Source organism: Eschrichtius robustus, chromosome 2 (assembly GCF_028021215.1).
Source record: "Eschrichtius robustus isolate mEscRob2 chromosome 2, mEscRob2.pri, whole genome shotgun sequence".
Lineage (NCBI taxonomy): Eukaryota > Metazoa > Chordata > Mammalia > Artiodactyla > Eschrichtiidae > Eschrichtius > Eschrichtius robustus.
In genome coordinates this window covers 176,173,864-176,193,276 of record NC_090825.1, presented here as the reverse complement: position 1 = coordinate 176,193,276, position 19,413 = coordinate 176,173,864, and the positions used below count along the sequence as shown (strand labels likewise).

General features: G+C 60.6%; 1 protein-coding gene across 2 annotated transcripts in view; it reads right to left on the bottom strand.

Annotated features, from left to right (window-relative positions):
• Positions 1-19,413, bottom strand: part of SH3GL1 (SH3 domain containing GRB2 like 1, endophilin A2) — a 33,159-nt gene that overhangs the window by 2,483 nt on the left and 11,263 nt on the right. For both annotated transcript variants that reach the window (XM_068537242.1, XM_068537243.1), the window contains exons 2-7: positions 3,203-3,271; positions 2,797-2,869; positions 1,817-1,960; positions 1,294-1,427; positions 961-1,119; positions 492-595 (exon numbers count right to left, since the gene is read on the bottom strand). In XM_068537242.1, the coding sequence (XP_068393343.1) occupies positions 492-595; positions 961-1,119; positions 1,294-1,427; positions 1,817-1,960; positions 2,797-2,869; positions 3,203-3,271 (683 nt within the window). The remainder of the gene's footprint in view (positions 1-491; positions 596-960; positions 1,120-1,293; positions 1,428-1,816; positions 1,961-2,796; positions 2,870-3,202; positions 3,272-19,413) is intronic.

Genomic DNA, 19,413 nt, shown 5'->3' with positions numbered 1-19,413 from the left:
CTACTGCACCTAGAAGCCTCTTCGGCAGTAGCGGCTGGGGAGCTGGTGCCCAACAGACACCCACCCCTCACCAGGGAACCACCGCCCACCGGGGCTTCCCTTCTTAGGCCCTGGACACTGCCTGACTGCAAGATGGCCCTCGGAGACAGGGAAGGAGAGGAAGGGGCTCCCCAGGGGCAGGGCTGGGCAAACCCTCTCCCCACAGGACATCCCAAGCCTCTCCTCTGGGGACCAGGATGAGTGTGATGAGGTCCTGCTCCCTCCTGGGACCCCCGCCCCAACTCATGAAGCCTGGGGATTCTTTCTGAAAAGGAAGTAACCCCGCTGCTCTGGAAGGAACATGTCACAGTGGGGCTGGGTTGTCCGGGGGCGGGGGCGTCCCACGGGTCCCCCAGGGCTGGCCCCGGCAGCCACAGCACCCAGCCACCGGGCCTCCCAGCCAGCAGGGTGGGCCGGGGCTCCCGCGGGGAAGGCCGGGGGGCCAGGCCCACCTTCGCTTGAGCTTGTCAGCTAGCTCGTCCAGGATCTGCACGGCCTGCCGGTGGTAGTCCAGTTGGGCATCCACCAGGGCGGAGAGCTGGCTCACCTGCTCGATCTGCAAGGGACCAGCCAGGGCTGAAGAGCTGCCCTCCTTCTGCCCATCTCTGGCTGCCTCCTGCAGGGAGCCTTCCCAGATTGTTCCAGACGTGGGCCCAGCCCCCGCCTGACCCTTGAGTTGCAGCCAGAGGAGGGTGAAGGGCCTGAGGAGACCCCAGAGCCTCAGTGGGCCAGTGGCTTCCTCTGGGCCTCCTGTTCCCCCTTCCTTCCCTTCACACCCTGAACAGGCACAGGGCCTGCCCACTGGCCCTGGGAAGTGGGCACCGCCGCTGGGCTCCTGTCTCAGGGGCTCCCCCAGGGCGGTGCCCGGCAGGCCACGGTGGTGGGTGCACGCGGGGAGGGGCTCAGGGCCCGCACACGTACGTCGGTCTCCAGGAGGTTGTGCATGCTGGTCTCGGCCACCTCCTTGGACTCCTCAAACTTCTCCATGGCCTGGCGCAGCTCCTCATCGGGGATCTTGCCCTGCCGCTTCTTCTTGTAATCAAAGTCCAGGCGGCGGCCCTCCAGCTTCTTCAGGTGGTGCTGGGGGCCGGGACGAGGGTCACACCGCGTGCCTGGGACCTCGGGGAGGGCCACCTGATGCCCTGCAGCCCTTCCCGCTGGGAAACCTGGCCCGAGCTGGGCTGTATGGCGGCGGGGTGGGGGTGGGGGGGGGGCGGGTAGGAGCGAGGGTGGGCCTGGAGCGGCCCCGCGTACCTGGATCTCCTTCAGGTCCTTGTCACACAGGTTCTGGAGGGGATCGATGAAGTTCTGCTTCACCTCTATGTCCAGGGAGTCCTTCACCTCAGCCAGGCGCTTCATGGACTCCCCGGCATCCAGCAGGGCGTCGCCTGGGGAGAGGATGGGGTGGCGGAGGAAGCCGTCACAGGAGGCCTTGGCCTGCGCGGCCGAGACACACCCCACGGCCGAGGACCTGGACGCCAGAACAGAGAACGAAACAAGGGACCCTTAAGTCTGACCCGGAGCCACGGGGGCCGGTGGTGACAGGTGTTCACGAGCTGCCCTCCCACCTCTTGGAAGGCACCCAGGTCCGCCACGGGCCGGGAGGGTGGCTTTCGCATGGCCGTGATGCTATAGGCAGCCCTCGTCCAGGGGACCAGCCAGCCCTGGAGAAGAAGATCCTCGAGCTACGGGGGAAGTGCCAGCCTGCTGGCAGCACAGAGACTCTGGCCCCAAGCTCTCAGGCCCGCCCCCGCCTCCAGCCTCCCCACGGCCTCACCGAAGTTGGATTCGCCGCCCAGCTCCTTCCCATGGCGGATCATGCACTCGCCCAGCAGGCCCTCCGACTGCGGGTAGCCAGGGTTCTTCACCTGCCCTCGGATCTTGGACACCGTGTTGAGCATTGTCAGCTTGGCCCGCGAGGCTAGAAGAGGGTGGGGCCGGGTGGGTGTGGTCTCTCAAGGAGCCACCAGACCGCCAGCTGCCCCCCTCTGCCTGGGTGCTTGTTTATTTCTGAAGTGCTCCCTCGGCCCGAGGAACCAGAGCGTGAGAAGAACCTCCCGAACGTGAGAAGTCCCCCCTCTGCTCTGGTCCTCGCGCAGGAGTACTGGCAGTGGGCAGGAGAGGGGGCCAGCTCCTCGAGACCCCCAGAGAAGCGGGGTAGGCAGGTAGAGGTGTGGACAAGTACAGGTGCCCCCAGTGCAGACCTCTACCGGGGGCGGGAGGTGAGGGGCGTGCCTGCACCTCTGCCAGCTCCAGTCTGTCCCCAGCGTAGGCCTCAGGTGGACACGGCTGCTTTTGCTGTCTGTCCTGCATCCTCTGCCTTTCACTACAGGAACCAACATTTGGATTTTCCTCCAGGAAAAGTCCCTGCCTCCCTCTCAGCCTCGGAGACCCCACCTCATACTCCAAAGGCAGGCTTGTGGCTGGGGCCTGGCACCTGATTCAAATTGGTCCAAAGAGTTGATTGGGGGGAAAAGATGCTCTTTTCTGTTGGGACCATTAGCTTTAAGGATAATTTAAGGCTAGGGTTGCCATGAGAAGCGAGAGTTGACAGATAAAGCAGAAAGGAAACGCATGAGCCTGAGGACATCCTTTGGCTGCCTGGATCCAGCCATGCCTGAACCCGCCTACCCCTGGGCACTTCAGTTCTGTGGGCCCACGCACGGCTTCTTCATGCTCCGGTAACCAGAAGATTCTGGACTGACAAGAGACCCGAGGAGCTGGGGTCAGACCCCTCGCAGCTGGCTGGTGCCCTACCTGGGTTGGGCTGCAGATACTCGATGGTTCTGGCCAACACTTCTGTCACAGCCTTGCTGGTAACGTCCACCTTCTGTAAAGAGAGTCCACGTGTGGGGTTTTGAAACCATCAGGGCGCCTGAGGCCAAACCAGGAGCACCTGGACAGCCCTTGCCCTGGTCCCAGTTCCCCAACCGCCTCAGAGCCCACGCAAGAACTGCCCGCTGCTTCTGGGGGCCGCCTCGCCTCCCTGCCTCCTTGCTGTTGGCTATGCTGTGCCCCCGCCGCTGCCTGCCCTGGGGTGGGGGGAGGCCTGCGACCCGCCTATACCCTCCCGGTAAGCCTCGCCTCCCCCTAGATGCCAGGGCCGGGCCCTATGGGGGCTGGTAACACTGTCAGCATCAGACAGGCACCCCTCTCCCGTTACCTTCTCCATCTCTTTGAAGTCATCGTCCAGCTTGGTCCCTTCAGCCCCTCCAACCTTCTCACTGACCAGCTGGGGAATGAAAGTAGGGAAGAGAGTGTGAGCCTCAGGGGAGGAGGGCGAGGGCTCAGGCGTCCACGATGGCTTCCCAGGGATGCTGAATGTGGCAGCCAATGGCAAAACGGGGAGCCGAACGAGCTCCCGCTCCAAACCCACACGCTCCTGCAAACCCAGGGCCAGGGGCTCCTCCTGCCGGAAGCCTTCCCTGGCTGTGCCCACCTGGTCAGGCTGCGCTGGCGGCTCCGCAGCCCCTGAGAGGGTCCCCCACCCCCACGGGGTTGTGCAGACTGTCTGGGCCCCCCTCACAGGGCTGCGGGGCCCACGCCCGGACGGGGGTGCTGTGGTTCAGCGAGACGCCAAGGCTCACGGAAGCCCCTTCGCTCAGGGAACTGCGGCCTCCCTTTCCCACTGAACTCCTGCCCCTCCGTGAAGGACTCTCGGGGACCAAGGGTCTGCACGCCCCAGGGGCACCTCTGAGAGGCGAGCAGGTCCTGAGGCCAAATGAACATGAAGACTGCCATGGGACAAGCGCCGAGCAGGAGGGAAGACCTGCCCCACACGGGCCAACTGTGGTGCCCAGAAGTCACTTCTTGTGTGCGCGGGTGTGAACACACACAATTTCCTGGTGGCCAGCAGCAGTCTTTGCCCACTTGTCAGGACCGCTCCCGGGGCTCCTGAAGGCACCCTAACCCTAACCTGTGTGGTCTTGGGCTGTCAGCTTCACTGGGCCTCAGTTTTCACCTCTAAAATGGGGAGACAGGTGTGCACTCACCGAGCTGGGCCAGGCTCCCGTGGGCCGCTGTGTGCAAGTGTGTGCTCAGGGGTACTCCTGCGACACCATGCTGCCCACACCGATGACTGCTGTTGCTTTCCCCACGCATCTTGGTTCTCCAGGGGGACCACAGGACTGTAGGGCAGGCCTAGCCTACAGGCCTTCATCCCTGCCCCTCCCCGCCTGGGGCCAAGGGGAGTCTGGGGGGCGCTGCATACCCCTGCAAGTCAGTGTCCTCACGGCAGCTGCACCCCAGGAGCCCAGGAGGGGACGGGGCACAGAGAGGAAGCAGGGCTGGCTCAGGGCCCCTCCACCATGCACCAGTCTCTGGGGGACCTCCAGGGCAGGCAGGGGCTGCCCTCCCGTTTTTGACTTTATAAGGAAAGACCCTGGTCTCTCCTAGGTGTTTCTGGGGTGTTCCACTTTATTTCATGGGGCAGTTTCACTTCTTTTGATTATGGTAAAACAGGACGTTCTCAAACTCAGTGGTTGCCAGAGGGAAATGAGTTACGTGTCTGATGTGAGACAAGACACTTCTGGTGAACTGAAAGGGTAGCTGAAGTGCTGGGGCTCAAAAACCACACTTTCCGGGCCGAGGGCCTGCTCAGTACAGGGGACACGGGCGCCCCCAGGGAGCAGCCCCTGCTGGCGGGGACTACGTCCTTCCTCTGAGGGGAGAGGGCACGGGCAGACCCCACAGCCTCTTCCAGGCCCTCCAGGAGTGTCACCTCCCCATCTCCCCTGGGAGCCCTCTGACAGCTCCCATGCGGGGCCTCCTTGCTCTGGCACCGGGGGGCTGTGCTGGGAACATCTGCGTCCCTACCAGTCCCCTCGCCCTAACCCCACCTGGGAGCTCCAAGCTCCAGTCCCTCAGGCTGACTGGCCCCAGGTCCCTTCTCTCCAAGGCCCACAGTCCAGAACCGGCACAAGTGGACGAAAGGATGACAAGAGGCCAAAAGGGAAAAGTGGGAAAAAGCAAGCCACATGCCAACCACAGCAAGAGCATCAGCAAAGGGAGGCGGTGCTCCAGAGGAGGGGCCTGGGGAGCCCCCAGGAGGAGGCCGGAGGGCGGGGAGTGCCCCGTCTGTGTGGGAGGCCAGGACCCTGCCGCTCGGTCCTGCTTGGGGACCCCGCACACACCTTTTTGGGCCCGGCAAGAGCAGCACCGCCATGGAATTAACACCTTCACGTGTAGCGTCTGCATCCAGCACTCCCCACAAGTGATGGTGTTCCCCGGCTGCGGGAGAGGAAACTGAGGTGCAGCCCTGGCAGGGGCCCTGAGGGCTGAAGCCCACTCTTCTCTCTGCAGCTACTGACGCCGCCCCACCCCCCCACTCCAGCCTGCAGTGCAGAGGGGCTGGTCCTGCCGGCCAAGGCACCCCCCCAGAGTGGGGGAGGCAGCAGAGGGGGTGGGTGAGTGCTGCCCACTTTCCGGCAGGGCCGTGACCGCGGCGGTGTGGAACTCGTGGCCTCCTGGGCCCGCCCAGCTGGGTGGGAGCCTGAGTCACCAGCAGTGGGCCCACACTGGCTGCCACCGTGAAACCCACGTGGGTGCCTCCCGGGGGGAACGTGGGGCCCAGGCCAAGCCACGGCCCCAGCACCCCCCCCACCAGGTGACAGCCGGGGCTGAGGGGTCGCTGTGGAGAGGCTGCACTCGGCCAGAGCTGGCAGCGGCCTTCGGAGATGAACTCGCTGTTGCCCGTCACACGGGCCTCTCAGATCTCAGCCTGGCTCCCCACCTGCACGCCTGGCTTCACTTCCTCCCTGGCAGGGCGCTCAGGGACCGTGAGTCCCATGAAGGCCCAGAACGGGGTCTTTTCTGAGGAGGCCGGGCAGCTGTCTGGTAAAAAGGTCCACGGGTGGTTCTGAGACCAGCCACCAGGTGGGACTGCTGAGTGAGTGCTGCTCTGCGACCCTCCGAGCACGCGCCTTCCTGTGTCTGTGCGTCCCCCTGTGATGGCGGCTCTATCGAGGTACTGCTGGCCTGTGCACGACCCACCAGGGAGTGCACACCTCCGCCCCACAGGAGGCTCCCTCTGCGGCCTGCCCCTCTGGCGGTACCTCTCCGGGAAACTGCACGAGCCAACCCCCCACCGTTTGTTTGGTCTGACCTATGTCACTGCCCTTGTATTACTTCCAACCTCTGAGAGGAGCGTGCCCTGCCCGCGATTCAGCCTGCAGGCACCTCCAGGGCTCCAGCTCCGGGTCCCCCTAAGTTCAAACTGCGGCTTAGACTGCAGAGGTGGTTACTATCAGCCAGAGAGTGGAAGGACCCCCAACCTGTTCGCCTCCCCGTGTGCCGACCCATTCGGGCTGCTCCGCCAGCAACAGCCCCAGCCCAGCTCCCACCTGGACTCTGAATGGTCAGATTTACGACGACACGACCCCCAAGTGACCACGACAGGCAGAGGGCACCCACTTCCGGCTCTCACACAGAGGAGCGGTGGAGCCGCATGGTCTGAGGACACCTGCCCCAGGCACCTGGGAAGTGAGCGAACTTGGAACGGAGATGGGGCTTCATTCCTGAGCACCTACACGACCTCCACCCAATGCAAGCCGCCTGTGGGCACTCATAATAAAGACCAGTCGGAGAAGGGGCTGTTCTCTCAAGGACTGGCATTCTTCGGCCTTCTGGACTTTGGCCATGTTTGGAGAGGAGCGAGGAATCTGACACGCGTGAGAGAAACAAAGAACGCGCAGCGGAACAATCCGAAAACACAAGACATTGTGCGCCAAGAGCCGGCAGGGCAGCCGCTCCAGGAGTCCAACAGAGAACAGGAAGGCAGGAGAACCTTCTTCCCCCCAGGGAGGGACGTGGGGACGGACGGCTGCCCCAGACCAGGCAGGCACGCTGCAGTGGCCCCTCGGGGGCAGCAGACGCTCGAATCCTGCCGAGTGGGATGCACCAGCAGGAGACCTTGTAATTGAATCATCTCAGCTGGGAAACCTGATCAATATGACATGGAAAATAAACAGCCAATCTGCAGGCTCGGTGACCGGGGCAGACGATCCGCTTTGATGAATTAAGAGTTTAAGTAAAAAGAGCAGCAGGAGGAGGCTGGCACAGAGGAGCCGGGAGAGAGAAAAGCAGGGCTGCTCAGGGCCTCGCAATGCAGGAGGGATGCTCTGCACGGCCTGCTCAGCACCCTCGCGCCTCGTCCAGCCGATATGCTCTGTGGGGCCGCTTGCCGCGCTCCAGGTTAACAGCGGAGGTCCCCATCCTCTCCCGACCCCCCCAACTCCCCTCCTGCCCTCCGCCTGGCTAACTTCTCCCTGCCCCCACCCCGCGCTACAGAGCAGCCCCCGCTTCTCCCTCCCTCCTCAGTGGTGAGGAGCCCAGGGCCAGGCGGAGGGGGCGCGCGTTGGGGGCAGCGCTCTCGGGCACTGGCTGGAGAGTTGGACTAAAAGGCACGGAAGGACTTCCCTGGTGGCGCAGGGGTTAAGAATCCGCCTGCCAACACAGGGGACACGGGTTCGAGCCCTGGTCCGGGAAGATCCCACATGCCGCGGAGCGACTAAGCCCGTGCACCACAACTACTGAGCCTGCGCTCTAGAGCCCGTGAGCCACAACTACTGAGCCCGCGTGCCACAACTACTGAAGCCCGCGTGCCTAGAGCCCGTGCTCCACAACAAGAGAAGCCACCGCAATGAGAAGCCCGCGCACCGCAACGAAGAGTAGCCCCTGCTCGCCGCAACTAGAGAAAGCCCGCGCGCAGCAACGAAGACCCAACGCAGCCAAAAATAAACAAATAAAATAAATAAATTTATAAAAATAAATAAATAAAATTAAAAAGAGAAAAAAAAAGAAAAGGCGATGGGGGTGAAAGAGCCTTGGGGTCCAGGCCCAGCCGCCCTGCTGTGCGGTCCCGTTCCGGCCATCCTCGGGTCTGGGCCAGTGAATGCCCTGTGGCTGAGGCGCTGTGACCCAAGGCTGTCAGGTGTGAGCACTTCCGGCTCCAGTTAGCGACCACTGTCGGAAGGGGGGTGGGCAGGCCCGCTACCCTGCCGCCAGGGCAGAGGCTGTGCTGGCTTTGAGGAGCGCCCCTCTGGCGAGGGAGATAAGAACATCAGGCAGAACAGAGACACAGTGATAAGAGCTGCAAGGGAGGTTTAAACACGCCAAACATGCTCCTGGCTGGGTGAGCTGCAGGGGCCAGTGCTGTCCGAGCTGGACCTCAAAGGGCAGGGTTCCAGCAGGCAGAGCCTGGCCAGGCAGGCGTATGGTGTTCTGGGTGAGACCCAGGTTCGGGGGCACAGGGGCTGCCACTCCTGGTCCTCCAAGTGCCAGGCACTGTGTGGGCGCTTTCCATACATCCTGCCATTGATTGTCACCCCTCTGCAATGACAATGCAGGGACCTGCACACCCATTCTACAGATGAGGAAACCCCGGGGTGAGAGGTGGAAAAGCAAGGCTGCGAGCTGAAAGTGGAGAAGCTGGGAGCTGCGCCCAGAGCTGTCGGACTGGTCGGTCCGTCCCTCACCGCTCCCCACAATGCAGGACCTGCCGGAAGGGCACGGGGCCTCCAAGGCTGTGGGGAGGAGGTGGAGTGCCTGTGCGCAGAATGCCCAGACGTGGGAGGTCCCGGGAGGCAACTGCAATGACTCCCGGGCAGGGCTAAGAAATTCCTGAACAGGGAGGACGGCACAGGGACGGGAGGGAGCGACACAGGGATAGACTCGTTCGCCTCTACATCCCTTCCAATTGCGACTCCCCTTCCTGCTGGCCTCCCAACACTTGGGAGCCGCTTGCCAAACACCTCAGAGCAGCCCCTTCTAGTTTCCTTTATGGTCTTCTGTCTCATGACTTGGAGAGCCCATGACACGGGCAGAGCCCAGGCTGGCCTGCTACCCGGCCGACACACGAAGCCGCTGGCCTTCTCGAGTCTCCTTTCGCTGCTTGGGCCCTGGGCCCCTGACTCAGAGCTGCTGGCAGACACACCAAAGGGTGCACTCTTTGGCTAACTGACGCCCTTTCTGGAAAGGCGAGCCGAGGGTGCTTCTGGGGAGGTAACGTGCACGGTGCTCTGCCACGCTGAAGCCTCCTGTCCGTCCCTGCCCAGAAACCTCCAGTGGCCCCCGTGTCGGGATGATTTCCAGAGCCTGGGCCCTTTTGAGTACGAAATGCTTGCCGACGGGGGCAGCACTTGGACTCCAGGCAGCTTGGATCCCACGTGGCTCTGAGAGTAAAGGCCACGAGGCGTGGGGCCGGGCCACCGCCCTAAGGGGTGAGGGAGAGGTGCCACTGAAGCAGAGGCCACAGAAACACTATTCATACCCAACTCCTCAGCCCAAGGAGGCGGGCCAGCAGGAAGCCTGAGGGCTCTGGCAGCAGGAGAGCCTATCTGTCACGGGTCTTTAGTAAATATCTGTGAGCTGATGGAGAATAAGTCACCACCCCCTTTGTCAAGCTCCACAGAGGGAAGTGTCCTGACAAGTCAGAACTTCCTTCAGCATACCGGGAATTCTGAAATTTCCCCGGTTTGCTGGTACCCTTCATGCCTCCGGGCACACACTTCCTCTCCTCCTAGGGATCAAAGCTACGCGGTTTTAAAAAAGCAGCTCTGTGAACGGGAGCAGTGGAAACGATCAAGCAGGAAAAGGCTTCTGAAGTTACTTCTCCCGTGGAAACCCCCCGTCGGGCACCACGACCACCAGGTCCGGCCCCAAGGGGCAGACACCGACCCACAGACGCCCCTCCACACAGCAGTGTGTCGCGGTGTATCTGGAACCTAGTTCTGGCAGCACAAAGACAGTGGCTTTGAAGCCCAGGGTGTTCTCTCAGCAGGAGGGACGGCACCTCTGGCCTGGGGCCGGCGGCTGAGATACTGGCTCAGAAGCAGAACCCCTCAGGTCCCCGAGGCTGCAGGGACAAGCCAGCTGCAGGGTCCCCCAGGTGGTGGCGGGGGAAGCGTTTGGCTGTCTCTGTGGAGAGGAGCCTGGCCGGGGGGCCTGGTCTGACCTAGCTCTCGCAGTCTGAACCCCCCTGGTTCTCTGCCCCCGCTCCGTGGTGCCCCTCCCACCTCCCTGCCCAAACCTTCCCAGGGCTGGCTCGGTGGGCAGCAAGCTGAACGCCATGTGAGTCCCAGTGGCTGCTCCCCTGCGTGGCACATGCTGCTAAGATGAGGGGGGAAACCGTTACGTGAGAAAAATCCCCTCAAAGTCACGTCTGGCTTAATCCGAGAGTCTGGTCTGGACACAGCACGGGCAGTGGGAGCAAAAGCAGGAACCAGTCGTCGGAAAGAATGGACTAGGGAAGGCAGCAATGGCACATGGGGACAGTCGCTCAGTGACTATCAAGGCAGTGACGAGCTGGGGGACGGAGCTCCCAAGATGGATCAGGGTGTAGCCTCAGCCTCGTCTCAAAGCCCCGACCTCTGCTTCTGCAGGCTTCGCGGGTCCCAGTACCAGCAGCCAGAGGCTCACCCAGGGTAGACACCCAGAGAGCTGCCCCTCCAGCCCCACGCTGACGACCAAGTCGCCAGACCTCCCGCTGCTGTGACACTGCTTTCCCGATGGGGCCTCATACTGGCTTTAAGAACCCCAGATCCGTTACGAGGGCCCCTGTGTGTAAACCAGGCCTGCCCTGCCCTGGCTCAGACTCTCCTCACTTCTCCCCAGGACCCCTCCTGGCTGCTCTCCCCTCCTCGGCCTTGCTGGGCCTCCTGCCCACGGCAGCCCCCGAGGGCTGGGTCCAGAACCCTCTGTGTGTCAGGGTCTGCGCCCTCTCCAGGCTCCTGCAATCCCGGGACTGCTCCCCTCCTCCTGCAGGGGCTGGAGGCCGAGGCCTGGCCTGACCCCCCCGTTAGTCTCCCACGCGCCCGTGCTTGTCTCCGAGTGCAGGGACCCCGTGTGTCTTGCTTTCTGCCATCACCGAGCCCAGTGCATCTGACCAAGCACCCAGGCCCCTTCCTTTTGGGGGGTCCTCTCCTGGCCTCGCAGAGGAGTGGCAGCTCAGAAGTACCTGAAGCTGGAGGAGGAGTGAGGGGCTGGGCAGACACGGGTGGCTGTGCGGTGCCTTTCCTGTTGCCTCAGCCCTCCGTTTGAGGAAAATGCCTCCCTCACCCCAAGGTGACCCAGCAGTCCTTGGAGATGGGGTGACAAGGAACTCACTCCCTGCCTGGCCCGACCTCCACGTGGAGCTCAGCTGAGTGTCGGCCACAGGGGCCCAGGCTGGCCAGTGTTCCCCCTCGCAGCCTGTCTGGCCAGAAGCCACAGGCCCGAGTGCCTTCCCGGTGCACTGTGGAGGGGCGGGCACTTCCTCTGGGGACCAACCCCCCAGCCCAGAGCGTTAGTCAGGGCTTGACTCTAATGATGGTTGGTCCTGGGATTCCCATTAAGACACTGAGTTCCTCCACAAGAAAGCAGAAGCACTTAACAAGAAGTGTTCCCTGCTTCCATTCATGGTTAACCAGTTCCCCAGGTCATCTGGTAGAGTCTGGGGGAGGAAGTGGGCCCTGCTGGGTGCTGGGACAGGTGTGGAAAGCAGGCTTCAAATTGAAGCACTTCTGGCTTGTGGGGGGAGGCAGGACTGCTGGAGGGGAGAAGGGGCCACAGAATGTGCATCTTTTAATGTTTCTATGAAACGTAGCAGAGACTGCATTGTTCCTTGGACCCGCGGCCTTGCCAGCCCTTCTGTCAAACTTGAGGAAGGCATAGAGCCCCAAAAGGAAGAGATAAAGCCATCGGGGACCTCCAGCACCCATCTGGCCCAGCTGCAGCCTCTGGGCAGTTATCTCCACCTTATAAATGGAGCAACTAACACCCCAGGAGGTGACCCGCCTTTCCCAGGGCCAGGCAGTGTAGTGTAGTGTAGTGTAGTGTAGTGTAGTGTAGTGTAGTGTGTGTGTGAGGCCAAGCCAGACAGGAGGGGTAACTGGGTCCCCAAAGTCTTAAACCACCTTGCTCTGGAGGCTGCCCTGCATCTCCCTGGTTTGCTTCCTCACTTTCAAAGACTGGCCAGGGCAGTCAGGGTGCTGGGGAGACGAGGGCCAGCGCTCAGGATCCGCCCCTCCTGCTTGGCTGGGGAAGCGTCCCAGCAAGTGTGAGGCCACATCGCAGCCCCTGGGAGCAGGCGGTCAGGAGGACCACAGCTGTTCCTGGACAGTGACAGTGGTGGACGACCACCCAGGATGACACCCTACACCGCACTGAGTGCACGAGCCTGGAGGCGGAAGGCGTGCGTTGGAGGGCCGGCTCTGCCCTGAGCCTTCTGGAACTCCAGTCTCTCACACGATACCCACCACTCCAGGGTGGCATGAGGCCACAGCCCCTGGAATAGCACAGAGCTTTCTACGAACACCAGTGGCACCCCAGACCGGGAGCTGCTCGGGGAGGAGGACACCAGTCACACACAGACCCCTGCGCGGGACATGATGCAGCTCACGTGGGGGAGAATCAGACGGGCCCTGCCCCAAATGTTATCGGGGGAGGCGAGGGCCAAAGCCACAGGGCCTGGCTGAGGAAGCTGGGTGGCAGACTGGGGTGTGGGCTCAGGACTTTGCCTCCTCTGGGACACAGGGAGGGAACAAGGCCCGCTGAACAGGGGCTCTAAGGTGGGCCTGATCCCAGCCGGCGCCCAAGGGTTTTTACCCAACAACCGAGAGGCCAGCAATTGCTTGAGGCTCATCTCTTAGGAACAGACCTCATCTGGAACTCTTGCCAGAGCTGAAAAGCCTGGGTATAAACCGGCCTCATGCATTTTAATTTCTCATCTCGGGGACGAGGCAGGAGGGCTGCATGTCACACAACTGGGAAAATCAATTTCAGATGAAAACTCATAAAAAGAAACAGCCAACCCACAAACAAATGAGGTAATAAATTCCCGAGTCCTGCCGCGCCCGCTCCGCACCGCTGACCGCGTGCTGTGCCGGGGTGCACTGTTGGGGAGCTACCGCCCGCAGATCCCCGCTCAGGGCAGCACAGCACACTTCTGTCCCCACAGGCGAGTAAATGAGGTGTTTTGCAAACTCACCTTTTGTCAATGGCAGAGCTGACGCAAGAGCAGCCCTTCAGGAAGAGACAGGAAATGGGGCTTGGAAACCCTGTGAGGCGCACAGCTGCTCGGCCTCCGGAAAGCACCGGAACAGACCCTGCATCCAACACCATCACCGCAGACTACTACGTAAGAGGCTGTAGGCACCAGGTCACGAGTTTCACGGAGGGCCACGAGTACCCCAACAGCGACAAGCTAAGGCGACAGAACGATCTCAAAGCCCAGAGCCCCAGCCTCCTGGAACACAGATGCTGTCCCCCCATCTCTACGACCACTTCCATTCTGAGACACTTAACTAATGTGAAGCCACCTCTTCGAGGAAGCCCTCCTGATTCTCCATCGCCCGCCTCCTTACCCAGGTGGGAGTGACCTGGCCACTGGCCACCTCTCCCAGCACACTACTGGCACCTCCTCTCTCGAGGCCAGAACCCCCCGCCCCCTCTGGACCTCACCTTGGACCAGGCTCTGTTCCACAAAGGCACCCACCTCACCCCACGTCAGAGCCTCTGCCCTGCTGTCCCTTCTGCCCCAGACTTTCCCATGGCTGGGTCCTGTCCATCTGGTTCCCCCCTCCCCAGTGGGGCTGTCCCTGACCCACCCGTCACTCATCCTTCTCTCAAGCCTCCCTTGTTTGTTTACAGCCCTCCTCCCACTGCACTGTGAACCCCAAGTGAGCAACCCCACACTGCTGTACCTGCACTCGGAACGGTGTCTGAGACTAGGAAGTGCTTAGTTGATACTTAGCGCCCCACAGGAGGAAGGAACGACCTCACAGGGGTCTGATCTCATGGCGCCATTCCGCGGTGGCTAAGCACTGGGAGGGCTGCGGACCCGCGAGCTGGCCGGATGACAGCACCCCCTACCCCTGAACCCCCAACTTTCCTTTGCGTTGTTTATGGGAAGTTCAAGTTAGGCGGCACTCTGCCTGGGGGCTGCCAGTCTAATTCCCCACTCTCCACCCAAGGTCTGCCCACAGCTGACCCCCTCACCAGAGAGTAAAGGGAAAGTTTGCAAAGGAAAAAAATCTGAGCAAGCTGGGCCCAGGCCGGCCTGCATCCAGAGGACCCCGCACCCAGAGGAGGAATCCCCTGTGAAAGGCACGTGCCTGCAGTTTGGGAGGACAGGACACGGGAAAGGAAGGCTGACAGGCAAACAGGCTCTGACGGCCAGAGGGAAATGGCCCCCAGATGGGCTGGGCTGGAGCCGTGGGGGCCGCACACCTAGGTTCTCCGAGGATCATCGAGGGCGACCTCTCGGGGAGGGCAGAGCTCGGCCTGGGCGCTCCTCCGAGAGAGCTCCAGGAAGAAGCTCTGAGTGGGTGCTGAGGAACATACCCTCACCTGGCTCCACAGCTCGCCTGTCACCCCAGGGCGGCGACACCTGGTGACTCAGGGCCACCGAGACCAGTTTCTTCAGGCGTGGCTACCAGAAGTACCCGGGCGGGTCATGATCCCAGGACAGCACACGGCAAGCCAGGGGAGGTGACGCCATCAGCAGCTCTCAGCACAGCGGACCAGCCCCTCTGAGGGTTAGTGACGGGCACTGCGACACTCGGCCACGTATTAGATGCCGGCGCCCTGTCACCCTGCACGGCCGCTCCTCCTGCTGTCCCCCACCCTGTTTGTCCAGGGGCACCTGCCCTTCTAACCTGCAGAGTCAGTCCTGGCAATGAGGAGCTGGAAGGAATCTCAGCACACAGATGAGGAGATCAACAGGGGCCTGCTGGGGCCAGGTGGGCACCAGAGCTGCCGCTCCTGTCCCCGGCTGCCATCCACCCTGCAGTGGCAGAGGGGGTGGGCCTCCTCCTTCTCAGGATGCACATCAGGCCTGGCGCACACGCTCCCTGACGTTACTGCCTGTAACTGCCCCAGTGGTGGGTGAGCACCCGACTGAGGGGTTCCCAGGGACCCCGCCCTGGATCACAGACAGAGGAGAGCAGTTCTCCGGGGCCACCTCCTCCGCCACAGCTCACCTTCATTCCAGCAACAGCACCCGGGAGAGCCTCGCCTCCCCCACCCAAACGCACCCTGTCCCCAAACACTGACTTCCCGTTGGCTGCCAGCTGCTGTGATGGGGCTAGGAGAGCAGCAGGGGGCCTGACGCCCAGTAGGTGACGGGCAATCAGTATTTGCTGAGATAACACAGACCTCGCCCTTAGGAGCCCAGGGGAGAACACCTCGAGTCAGGTGTGTCAGTAACAGGCCAAAACAAGGGTGTGCCCAAGAGGTCCCGAGGCAGGGCTGGGGACGCCGGGGAGCAGTGGGGGGGGTGTGGACCACAGCACGGGGACTGGATCCGGCTCTGTCACTGCACTGTCACTTAACAAGAATGTGGACCCCTCTGAGCCTCAGTTTCCTCAATGTAAAACGGGGTGCTGATGACAACCCGTGATGACCCGGGTGTGAACGTGCTTCAAGCACCACAAACCGCTCTACAAAGACGAGCCTGCCAGTCCCCGCATGATGCGTGTCCCAAGGAAAGAATGAGGCCAGGAGGGCAGCGTGCAGGGAGCTCGGGGCGGGGTCCCCGTGCAGGCCAGGTTCAGAGGCAGGATGTGCCGAGTAGCTTGGATGACAGGGGCATGAGAACGCCAGCGTCTGTGGAGCGAAGGTCCTCTGTGAGAGATCTGTGGTTCCGCACACAGAGGGACACGTGTAAAAACTGTGTAAACCGTGTCGCTAGCAGGCCGATGTGCTACCTCTTCCTTTGCACCAAAAGCTCCTAGAGATCATAGCCCAGACTCCAGAGGGCTCACGGCACTAAGTGTACTTGCTGACGGATGGCCGTGATACACGATTCTGAAGCTCTGCTTGGAAGCAGAGCAACAGGATTTGAAGGAAGATGGGCAGTAAACCCCTGCCAAGCCCTGGCCCAGGCTACTGCCAGCCTCTGGGGCACACCCCTCCTCCTGCTTCTGCCCAGCCAACCGATGCGGCCTGCTGGCCGACCCCCAGTACCCCGAGTGGCTTTCTGCCCTGATCCTGGCTAACACGCTTGTGCCCCTGGGATGTCCCACCCTCTCTACCTTGGTGTATCAACAGTCTGCCCGTCCTTCAGGATGGTGCCAGTATGCACCCCCAAGATGCTACACTTACGCTCTGGGCGCGGGAGACCCTACCCCCTAAATCGGTGGTCTTGCCGCATTCGCCTAGATGGCTGGGTGATGCAGACTCAAGGCACTTCTCAGCAATGCCTCTTTTCTTTAATCTTTTTTTCTTTTTTTAATATTTTGACTGCGCCGGGTCTCCATTGTGTGCACAGGCTCTTCATTGCGGGGCTTTTCTCTAGTTGTGGCACGCGGGCTTCTCTAGTTGTGGCACGCAGGTTTAGTTGCCCTGCGGCCTGTGGGATCTTAGTTCCCTGGCCAAGGATGGAACCCGCGTCCCCTGCAGTGGAAGGCAGATTCTCAACCACTGGACCGCCAGGGAAGTCCCTCAGCAGTGCCTTTTTATGTTGATTTTTGCAGGAGTAAAGCAGCCCTGCCCTCGTCCTTGCTTCTCCTCTGTCACCATGTGACGTGTCTGGTGCTGCCACTTGCTGAGTTAGGAGCCGTAAGCATATTCAAATCTCTCTCCACCTGATGACGATGGTCTAGTAGCCAGGGCCTCCCCCCTGCACCCAGGCCAGCCTCTGCTCCCCTGGAAGGACTGAGCCCACAGACAGGCGGTGTCTGGACTCCTGGACGAGGAACAAGAACACAGTAGGGCAGGCCAGTGACCCAGAGCCCCCAGCACTGAGGGCTTCGCTCTGCTGCCTGCTGGGGACAATCTGCATCCTCCTCTCCCTTCTCCTTCCCATGTCCACATTCAAAGCCAGGGTCCAGGTCACCTCCTTGTGAGTCATCCCTGGTTTCTCTGTACAGGGCGTGTGTCATAGGACCCTGTGTCACCGTATCTGCCCTATTTCAATCACTAAGCCACTGTGCGTGTCTGGGACACTCTCCTGCCCTGAGCTTACCTGCTCCATCAGAGCAGGATGGGGCTGAACGTCTGGGGTCAAAGTCAGCAGGCCAACTCCCCACTTGAGAAGGTTGCTCTTATTCATTCAACAGATATTTATATGTGTCAGGTATAGTAGAGGGAAAAAGAGATGGATACTACAAGCTCACACAAAAACGGCACTACCTTAAGGACCTAAGATAAGGAGCCCCTTCCTCCTTGTGGGGAGGGAACCAGGTAGGAGTTACAAGATGTCCCTGGACTTAGCTTTGAAGGGTGGGTTGAACTTGGGGGCAAGAAGGAGAAAAGGACATGACGTGAGGAAAGGCAGAGACGGAGGACGCAGGGTCTGCACCAATGCAGAGGACAGAGGCGCTAAGGGCCGGCTTGGAAACCAACTCCCAGGATGTGATTCTGAAGCGTCCCCTTTGAAGGTGTGGGAGAGGTTAGTGAAGGCTGCCTGGCACGAGCCTCTAGTGTCCGTGACGGGAAGAAAGGCACGCCATCAGGCTCGAGAACTGCTGATCTCTTTCTACAGTGGATGGGAAGTGATGCAGGTCGAAATCCCACTGTGGCATTTCCCGGAGGTTTAGACGGGCCACAGCGTTCTTTGTGTAAAACCTGAACACAGAGCCGGTTTTCAAGTTGACGATGGAGGATTCCCTATCAGTCCACTAGCTGGTAAGTCACCAAGGTGGGATTCCACGAACCAGGGGACGACTTCCATGCAGCACTGAAACGAAGATGGCTCGGTGGGAGGCCCGCTCTTCGCACAGCACCCGTCCATCAGCTTGGCAAAGCGAGTCGCTCCTATTTCCTCTTTGACCTCAGCCGTTAAGTTGGAGGTGAGAGCTAAGGGAGGATGAAACACACGTGCTCGTGTGTACATGCACGTGCGCACACACACATACTCTTCAATGTTGAGCTGAAAAGCTTTATCCAGACAAAGCTTTAAGACAGCGGGGACCTGTAAGAGTTTCCTACGGCTGCTGTAACAAATTACCACAAACTCAGTGACTCAAAACACGTTTCCTAAGCCGCACAAAAATCTGAAGGAGGTCAGAAGTCCGACATGGCTCTCCCCAGCGAGGACCAAGGTGTTGGCAGGGCTGCGTCCCTTTCTGGGAGCGCTAGAGCTTTCCCGCCTTTTCGGCTCCTAGAGGCTGCCGCGCTTCTTGGCTTGTGGCCCCGTCCTCCGTCTTCACAGCCAGCGAGGTGGGCCTATCGTGCCACCTGCCTTCTGGTTCTCTCCTCCACGGTCCTGTCTCCCTCCGACCAGGCAGGGAAAGGTTCCACTTTTAAGGGCTGTTATGATGAAATTGGGCCCACCTGGTCATTGGTTCCACCTCCGGGTCCATGCCCTTAATCCCACCAGCAAAGTCCCTTCTGCCAAGTGAGGTCACACATTCACAGGTTCCGGATAATGGCGGGGACACCTTAGTGGAGGGTAGGGGGGTGGTGTTCTGCCTGCCACGGGAATAGTCAGCTCTCGTTACTCACGGTGGTTCTGTGCTATAAAGTCGCCCAGACGCCAAACTAGTAAATACTGAGCCACTGCTCTGGGGACACGCAGGGGTTAGGCTCCTGTGAGCCTCTGGTCACAACTCATCACCTGTAACTTCATGTTACGTGTGTTTCTGTTTAAAGAAACCTTATTTAGGGACTTCCCTGGTGGCACAGTGGTTAAGACTCCAAGCTCCCAATGCAGGGGGCCTGGGTTCGATCTCTGGTCAGGGAACTAGATCCCACATGCATGCCACAACTAAGAGCCCACATGCCGCAACTAAAGATCCTGCGTGCCGCAACTAAGATCCGGTGCAGCCAAATAAATAAATAAATAAATATTTTTTTTTAAAAAAAGAAAGAAAACTGATTTAATATACACTGCTGATTCATTAGCACTGGACGCACGGCCAGCAGCACCTGATCTCGCCTGAGTGGAGCTCATCTCACACGTGCTCTGTGAGCACGTCACAGCCTTCCTGTGCCTGGGACACTAGCCAGCACTTCAGTTCCACGCTTGGGACCAAGAGCGAAAACACCCGCAAGAAGCACGTAGGTACAAACACACGTCACTAAACAAGCCGTGGAAAGTATGTTGGTTTACAGTCTTGTTCTGCCTCAGTGGGAATGAGCGTGTTGGGAGACTCAAAGATTTTTGTCACTCTGGGCATGTTCACGAATACCTGCGAAAGTGCCCCAAGTACTGATTGGGGGCGGTTACAAACACATTTCGTCAAGTAGGGTGAAACTGCAAACACAAACCTGCCAACAATGAGGATGGACCAATGGTGAGTTCAGGTGCTGCTGGCTGCGCATCCAATGCTAATGAATCAGTAATGCATATTAAATAAGGTTTCTTTAAACAGAGGCACCGACCAGGAGGTGGAAGCGCTCGCCCTGGTTGACCAGGTGGGCCCAGTTTCATCAGGTGGGCCTCCCTGGGTCTCC